Source organism: Vigna angularis, chromosome 3 (genome assembly GCF_016808095.1).
Source record: "Vigna angularis cultivar LongXiaoDou No.4 chromosome 3, ASM1680809v1, whole genome shotgun sequence".
NCBI classification, from domain to species: domain Eukaryota; kingdom Viridiplantae; phylum Streptophyta; class Magnoliopsida; order Fabales; family Fabaceae; genus Vigna; species Vigna angularis.
Window position 1 is genome coordinate 4548887 of NC_068972.1, and position 8954 is coordinate 4557840.

At 35.6% G+C, this 8954-nt stretch overlaps 1 protein-coding gene across 1 annotated transcript; it reads right to left on the bottom strand.

Moving 5' to 3' along the window:
- Positions 1–353: 353 nt before the first annotated feature.
- Positions 354–7925, bottom strand: LOC108326081 (polyadenylation and cleavage factor homolog 4). Its single transcript, XM_017559349.2, has 7 exons — positions 7266–7925; positions 6351–6452; positions 6013–6267; positions 4175–4900; positions 1519–2385; positions 883–1431; positions 354–573 (listed from the first exon to the last, which is right to left on the bottom strand). The coding sequence occupies exons 1-7, from the start codon at positions 7614–7616 to the stop codon at positions 529–531; spliced, it is 2895 nt and encodes a 964-aa protein (XP_017414838.1). The 5' UTR covers positions 7617–7925; the 3' UTR covers positions 354–528.
- Positions 7926–8954: the final 1029 nt, after the last annotated feature.

Below are 8954 nucleotides of genomic sequence, written 5' to 3' on the forward strand. Positions count from 1 at the left end.
AAATTATAATATCGTTGATGAAATTATATAGATACATTGACGAAATTACATTAATAATTTGACAGAATCATATGAAGTTTTGTTCCCTGACAGGAAGAAACCAAAAGGAAAGAAAGGATATACCTTGTTGTTAGCATAACAGTCGGGAAGAATACCTCGAAGACTTGTCTCATTTATGCACTAGTTTGAAAAAATACAAACAGTTGGTGGACATAGTTGGTACGCTATCTCAGTTACCGGACAAATTGTATCAAGTCATTATAACGAAACTAATACCATGTCGCCGCATACGCTGTCATCCCAAAAATAACAATGTACTACTACCATTAGTTTTGGATTTGGGGATGAAATACTCCAAGTTAATATGTAAACCTTTGGCTGCAACAAAATATGCAACTTACTAATCCAACTATACATGTACATGACTTTGGCAGAATGGCCACGGTATTGCAACATTCAACTCTACTCTAACATACACTAACGGAAAATCATAAATTACAAAAAGCAAAAAATTAAGGTCAAGTTTAGTCAACTACGCCTTCGCTTCCTTTGGGTACCCTCTTCATCACCACCCTGCGTAAACCGAAAATAATAAAAAGAAAGTTAATACTGAAGATTCCTTGAAGCATATGCAAAAATGCAAATTACATCCAAACACGCAGACGAGGAATATTAAATTCAAACAAAGAAACAGGTTCACAATAACACAAGGAAAAAATCATATACAAAACACAAATCCCTTAAATAGAAAAAACTGACTTAAAGTATATACGAAATAGTTTATTTTACACTACTCATTGTAGAACTCCTGACATAATCTCCTGACAAAAATAACAACGGAGGCAGATGCAGAACATACAATTGATATGGAAAAACAAATACCTTTTCATCCGGCCCAAGATCTTCAGATGGTGCCATATTAGATTCTGATCTGCACTTAGCATGAATTATGGGGCCTAACTGTGACCTGTCCATGCCTGATGTTGTCCCCGTGGGAGCATGGAGGTATACAGCTCCCCTATACATCCATTCCTCCATTTCATCACTGTAAAACTCATCGAAAGGCTCTCCACATAATGCACAAGTATTCTGATCCTCTTCTGCTGGAACAGCCAACTCTTCATCATCTATCTTTTCTTCTATGGTTTCCGTAGGCAAAAAACCTGGAACTGACTCAGTTCCTAATGCCTCTGCACCACTAAGCCACATCCTGTCACTCACAAACCACTTCCGAGAGGGTTTCTGCTTCCGGCTTTTAGACATCCGATTCTTTGTCACATGCCAATCCATATGACTACTGTGTTCCTCTTGGCATCTGAATCGGAGTCCACAAGTTGTGCATTGTCTTGGGAGATCACCATACAAGGCATTGACAGCAGACTCATAACGAAGCTTCAGAATATCTGGATTGAACTCAGTTCCAACAGAATCCTAAAACAAATAATAAATAATCTCATACAATCAAGCAAAAAAATGAAAAAACAAAAGGAAAGAAATGAAAATATTAACACTAAATACCTGTGTAGGCAGCTGGTTGGCCAATGAGATCACACCTTGAGACATTAGAGAACTAATTAAATTAGTATATCCAACAGTTGGCTGTTGGCTTGACATAAATGGACTGGCATTTGGATGAGGTATCATTTGTGGTGGAGCAAGAGGGCGACCTGGAGGTAAAGGTGGACGGGCTCCACCCTGTAAATGTAAAGGGTTATTTGCAACATTTTGGAGTGGCAAATGGAATTGCATAATAGGTAACGGATTCGACATGGCAGTACTTATAGAAGCACCATGTCCCTGCAAAGAACTCCCATGACTAAATTGTGAGTTTGACGAATCCTGAGATGGTGGGAAAAACTGCAGTTGTGGTGCTTGCCTGTGAATTTGCTGGTTGGACGAAATTAGTCCAGGAAGCTGATTAGGCAACTGATGTATCTTCAAAATACTTGCATCCTTCTTCTCAACACTGTCAAATGACTGCTCTGGCATAAACGAAGATTTATTTACATGATTCACAACAGGGTTACTAGTATGTAAAGCTTCAAACTGACTCCTAACATGTTTTTGTAATGGAGTTATTGGATTTAATGCAGGTGGTCGAGTGACATTCAAATTTACAGAAGGCGGAGTTGCAGGCAAAACTGATGGTCTAGGTTCCACATTAGAGACACGGCCAGAAACCATCCTTGACACTGCAGGTCGAACCCGATATGGATTTGTATCGGCATTGTGAATGTTATCAATAGGAGGAAATGTAAGAGTTCTTGCCCGGCCCCTATTACCAAAGATATGTTGTGACGAGTTGGACAGATGATGAGAAGAACCCAGACTATGATTGACATGATTTTGGAATCCAGGTACCTGTCCCAGCGGTGGTCGTCGAAACTGCAAAGAGAGAATAGATATATTTTCAATTGTATCAGAGCAAGTATTGGCAAGTCCCACTTCCGTTCAAATTATAATAAATCCTACTAAAGTTTACACAGTTGGGTGAAAACACATGGTTTTATATTACAGACAATTCTCATGTGTATAGCTTCAAACTGAGTCCTAACATGTCTTTGAAAAATACCTATTGCATTTAAGGTAGGAGGTTGAGTAACATTACGATATACATAAGGACTTACTTTAAGAGATGCAAACAAAACTAATGGTCTAGGTTTCACATTAGATACATAGCCAGAAACCATGCTTGAAATTGCAAGTGAAACCCAATAAGGGTTTGTATATGCGTTGTGAATGCTATCAAATGGAGGAATCGAAAGACTCCTTTCCATTGGTAAAAGATATGCTGTGAAGAGTTAAATTATGAGAAATCTTCCTAGCATCATGAAATTGAGATTATAAATAAATTTTCAACTCCATCAGCAAGCTATTGGTAAGTCTTATTTATTTCCTTTCAATTTATATATACAATAGTTTTCATGAGCAAACAGGGAAAACACATAAAAGGTTTTATATTACACACCCTCGTGCAAAATCTGTTTTGGCTTGAAGCAAGGAAAATACAGCAACAACCTACATTAAACTACTTTCTAGCTTTTATTATAAAATTATAAATATGTGTGGAAGCCAGTAGTCAATGCCAATAGTGATGCGGAACATTTAATAGTAGCAAGATGACCACCATTTTAAGGTTTCAAGATATGCCAAATAATAGATTATACCTAACACATGTTAGTTTAAGAAAACTAAACACACGTCGAAAACAATAAATAAAAGAATCAAACAAGTTTAAGCCTCTAAGGGTTACAATATCTATTTCAAATTAAAATACAAGCTTTTGAATAGAATCATCATCTTCATTTACAAGATCTAGAATCCCTTTTCCTATTTTTGTTTCCACCGTGCTACTTGTGTATCTCTTCCTATTTAGTTCTTCATCACCACATTCTTTAGTATAACTCCCTTTTATTTTCCCTTAGAGCTTGAAGGCCGAGAACTAGATGCTGTTGCAACTAACTTCTCCTATCTTGTCCCTCGTCTGGTGTATCTTAAAAGATAACCAACTCTAGTTGCACATTGGCAAATGGAAACACTTCCCAATGCCAAGGAATTATCATCAAGCACGAATTTATGTTCAGCACTTTTATCATCTCCAACCCATTCCACTTTCAACCACTCATTACTATCATTAAGAAAAATAGTAGGTGGGCAGAAGATTAGTAGGTTGATACAATGCTCTTTGACAACACGCACACCATTAAGCCATAAACTCTTCGCTACCAGGTAATAGAGGCTCTAAAATTAAATCATGGACTAACTACTTTCAAATTTTAGCTATTAGGTAACACACAAGTGGTTTTATATTAAATCTATAACAGAATAAAATTCATGTAAATAATGGAAAGATGAGAACCAAATTTAAATCACTAAATGGAAAACATCAAGACTAATGGCTAAATTATAAAAGGCAGGGGTTAACTCTTAAAAATGTGGCTTAGTGAATACCCAAAAACAAAATTAGAGGTTGCCAGACAAAGGTGAGTAAATTTAAAGCATTTTATAGAGCCTACCCAAACAAACCTACACAGATCCTCATCCCCACTAAAATATCATTAATCACAAAGCAGTTGCTTAGAGGTCTATATTTTAATGGGGAAACGTAATATCATAAACCATACTCAAACAACATATAGCAGAATTGATAAAATATAGAAGTGAGGAAACTTACACCCAAAGAAGCAAATGCATCTTCTGCTACAGCAGAAGAATCATCCACTGGAGGAAGCTGAGATCCACTAGACCAAACCCCCTTCCTGGAATCATGCTCTGACAAAGCGGCATTAGCTGCAACAACAGGCCTTTCCCTGGTGAATCCAATAGTTGAAGGCAATATACTGTTATTTCTACTATGATCAGTTAAGGTTGGACTCATATCTTCCCAATCAAACTCCTCCTCTTCGGTATTCTGCCATGATGTAGGCAATACCTTGTTGTCTATACCATTTCTATCAAGCCGTTCTACTAGCAAACGCTTAGTACTTGAATTTTCTTGACTTTTGTCACTGCCATATGCATCGATTAAAGCTCTGGGACTTTGACGCTGATGTCCATTACTAAGGCTGTATGTGATAGAAGTCGAAAACCTATTACGACCATCACCAGCATACTGCTTTCGTTGCCATTCACTCAACTCCATATCTCTACCTATTGCCTTGCCTACTCCATAATCAACAGCAGGATGAGAAGAGTCTCTCTCAATTAATCTGTTAGCAGAACTGTCAGCTGCATACTCATCCATGGATGCAGACAAAGGCCTATCAAGTCCACTTCTTGAAGGGGAAGAGGATATTCCCAGCCTGCCACTGCCTGATAAAATTTGGTGTGTCTTACTACCTAGAATGCCAAAGTTTGTATTATTGGCATTTCCTGATGAATCCAACTTTTCAGCACCAACCTGTGAGAATAAGATAAATACCGTGTCACATGCCACTCATTATATCTGCTTGCAAGAAAAAGTTGTCAAATAATTTGTCTATTCAATGGTAAATATTCAGAAGCAATCCCTACTTCTACAATAAATGGATACAATACTTAATTCCTTCTCCACCAGACTTGTGAGAAGAGAAAATTACATGACTAGAGAGGGAAAGGAAAAAGTAATAACACTGACCATGGTGACAAAATTCCCATATGTAAAAGAAAGAAATCTCAGAAAAATAGATAAAATATGTCTGTCTGACATGTTGCGAGCAAAACTATTGAGTAAACAAAAATTTGCTGTCATTCATAACATGCAAACTGCTGGAAAGAGAAAACAGCACAAGTACTGTACTTAATTGTCACCCAGGTTTTTCTCCTTTGGCTCCAAGGATGCCAGTATTATTAATTTAGATAAAGGAAAGTGGTATAACACATGATAATTAGAGATAGAAATTCAGTAAATCACAATTTTGAAATACATAAATAATAGAATATTGCAGTGCTAGGACTTAGTGTTCATTTGTTTTAATGGTTAGTAAAATTGATTTAGATAGTTTGATTTTGAAACATTCAATATTATTCAGAGGAGTACACAAATGAATCTTAACCATGGATTTTCAATTAGAACATTTCTGACTGTAAAATTGATTTTAGATGGTCAACATACAAGCCACTAATCATAATTCATAATGAAAAGAGGAGGCAAAGGGTAAGCAAACAGGAAATGTTAAAAATAAAACTATTTCCCAAATGATTCATGGTCCTACCAACAACAATGCCTCTATCAATTATTGCTAAATATAACAGAATTCCAGTCATCCACAAGTTTGGAGAACACAATTTATCCCAAAAGAACAGACCAACATGCAAGAAAAGGATGATAGATACGGAGATATCCTACAACAATGGGAGATACAATAAGATATTTGCAACAAAAATTACATCTGGATACAGTTATGTTTAAAGAATTAACAATTCCAAATCCTAGTAGTTAAATATACACTCTTAGGGTATCCACCAATAAAGCCTCGGTGTTGTCCCTGTACAGTTTGTATGGAAGACAGAGTTGTCACAAAAATAGCTTACACTATCGGCGGTTGAGTGATCCAAGTGGCGCAGGTATTTTGGATTAACATGTATGCCATGACTAGGCCGCGGAGATTCAGAAGCCCTTACAGCATTCAGGGTGGATGATTGGGTATTAACTGCTGCGGAAAATTGCAATTCAGCTTCAATCTTGCGTAGGACAGAAGGGGGAAAAACTTTTGACCATGTCCCAAAAAGATGCCGCATAGCAGGATGCAAACTAGGCTGAACCTGCCTGTATGCCTCACAAAAGACCTGGAGGCAAAAGAAACAGAAGTTTCAATAGCGAGAATAAAGTTTTATAAATTAAAACAATAATGCAATTCTAATTGACATACTTCTGGCAGACGTAAAGAGAAGTATTTAATGTATTCCTGCCCAAAATTCTTCACAATACTGTCCAACAAATAGAGTGAGGGGAGCTTTTGATCTGCTGCCACCTGAAAAGAATATCTCCAAAAAATTGAATTCTCATGTGAATAGTTGCACAGTCAGATATATAATTCAACGAGAATCTAATTCTAGTAAGTAGAAAATCTAATATTCTATGAACTTGATCATTAACAAAGTTTTTATTCTCTTTAGATATTGTATTATTTGAATAAAAATATCTCAATTTGATCTATACTTTTAAAAAAAATTACAGAAACGTTTTCCTGCGTACTCAAATACCCGTTCATTCATCAACTTTCTCTCTTTTAAGCAGAAATCACTTCATTCCAGCAAAACTGAAATAGCAACCTCCCTTTAATGGCAATCCTGATTCTTTACAGAGTAAGTAGTTTTCATATTTAAAATTTCAATTCGTAAGCCCTTAGAATTTACTGAAATCGAAGAATACCTCAAGGACGTTGCACTCAATCTTCACAATGCGTGAGGAATTCCCCATGTTTGTTCAGATTGTTCTATTTCCTATTCTTTAAAATACCAGTACCAACTAATTATGTTTTCCAGTACGCTTAAGGTAAGGTCGAAAACAACGATGACTTCTGAATTGAATTTGAATACAACCCAATCGTTATCTTCGTCTATGAGTGATCATCATTTTTTTAGAAAAAATGCAAAAAAAAAACATAAAAAATGCATAACTGAAATATAAGAAAAAAAAAGAGAATGGGAACCCCAATAGTGACATTAAAAAAATGAAACAACAAGAGAGGGATAATTTTGACCCAAACAATTAAAACGATTCCATGACATTTTACAAATTTGGAGGGGCAGAAGAAGAAGTTTCGGCGGCAACGGAGACGGACCTCGAGAATCCGAGCGCAAATTGCATCAGCGATGCCTTTGGCGTGCTCCCTCTGCTGTTCGGCGATGATTGTGAGATCGGTGATGATAGGCTTCAAATTACAGGTGAGTTCCGACAAAAGGAGGTCGTAAATCTGGACGATTTCATCTGTTGTCGGGGGCGGAACGGGGACGCCTGCGACGAGTCTGAGTTCGTCATCACGCTGCTTGAGGAGTGCCTTGAAGCGGCCAACGAGAATCGACGGAGGAGGTTTCTGCGCAGCGATTGCGATCTCATTGCTCATGGGTTTTGAGGCGAACGAGGCCGCTTGTCTAGGGTTTTCGGGAGGGAGAATCAGATTTTGGGAGAACATAAAGAAACAAGAATTGGGTTGGGATTCCCAGATAGAGGAGGAGGGAGGGGCTAGGGTTAGGGTTTGAGAGGATGCGTCGCCGTTTCAACCGTTTGAAGATAACGGTGTTGTAAGCGGCGCCAGAGAAAGGGGAATTGAAATTGAAGACAGAAATGAAATGGAAAGGGAGTTGTAATCGGACTGTGCGGAATCTGCTATTGGAAAGTTAAGACTTGAAACCCTTTTTCTGGTTATGTAGGTGTGGAGTATGGAACTGAACTCTGAAGCCCAAAAATTGCACTCCTATCATTCCTGCCACCCAATAGAATATCGCTTTCATTTTATTATTATTTTCTTCTCTGGAATAAACTCAGATTTTTCTTTCCATTTACAGGAATACTATTAATCAACATTTTTTATCAAAATATTACAAATAAGCAATGCGACAGTTGGACATCCAGTTTCACTCTGTGGTGAGAAGATTTAATTCATGGGTTATAATTTACTTAAATAAACTATTTGACCATGTAAGATAAGGGATGTAAAAAAGTTTACTAGATTTTTTTATAAAAGAAATAGTGTGATATAAAATTATTAGTATTATTTGGTGTTAATTGTTAAAGTGGATATCCAGGTGCATATATGCTATAACTCCAAAAGTTACTAACATTATTTTGTAGCTGAGTAAGGGTTTGTTAGATACTCAGTAACTCAAAATAAACTTTAATTATATCATAACATGTCTGCGTACATACTTTTTTAAAAGGTAACATTATGTCCTTCAAGCATAGGAGGTTCTTTACATGTATTTATTCAAACACATACTGTACATAAATAATAACCACAAAATTATCATAATACTATAATTTTGCGATAAAATATTTACACCACTTCAAATCTAAAATTTTAAGATAACTGGTTTATATTTTTTTTTATGTTATATGTTGCTAGATAGAATTTAAAATAAAACTTAAAATATTATGTTTAATTAATGTAGGTTATAAATTTTAACATAAAATTTAGAAAGTTAATATATATTTAAAAATATAAAATGTAGACGATCTAAAATACAAAAATTAGACAATACAGAAAAATATTAAATTATTATTATTATTATTGGGTTGGCGGTAATTTCATCTCATCTTTTTTTAATTTTCAATTATGTATTTTTTAAAGCATGTTATTTTTTATTTAACTATGACTTAAAATATCATGTTTAATTATTTTAAGCTATGTTTAGATGTTTTTTATGCTTAATTTTATTTTATTTTAATGCAATTCTTTGGTAAATTAAGGATGAAATTTTAATTTTTGTAATGATAAAATATTTTTTTAGTAAAAGTAAGATGTTATCAAACA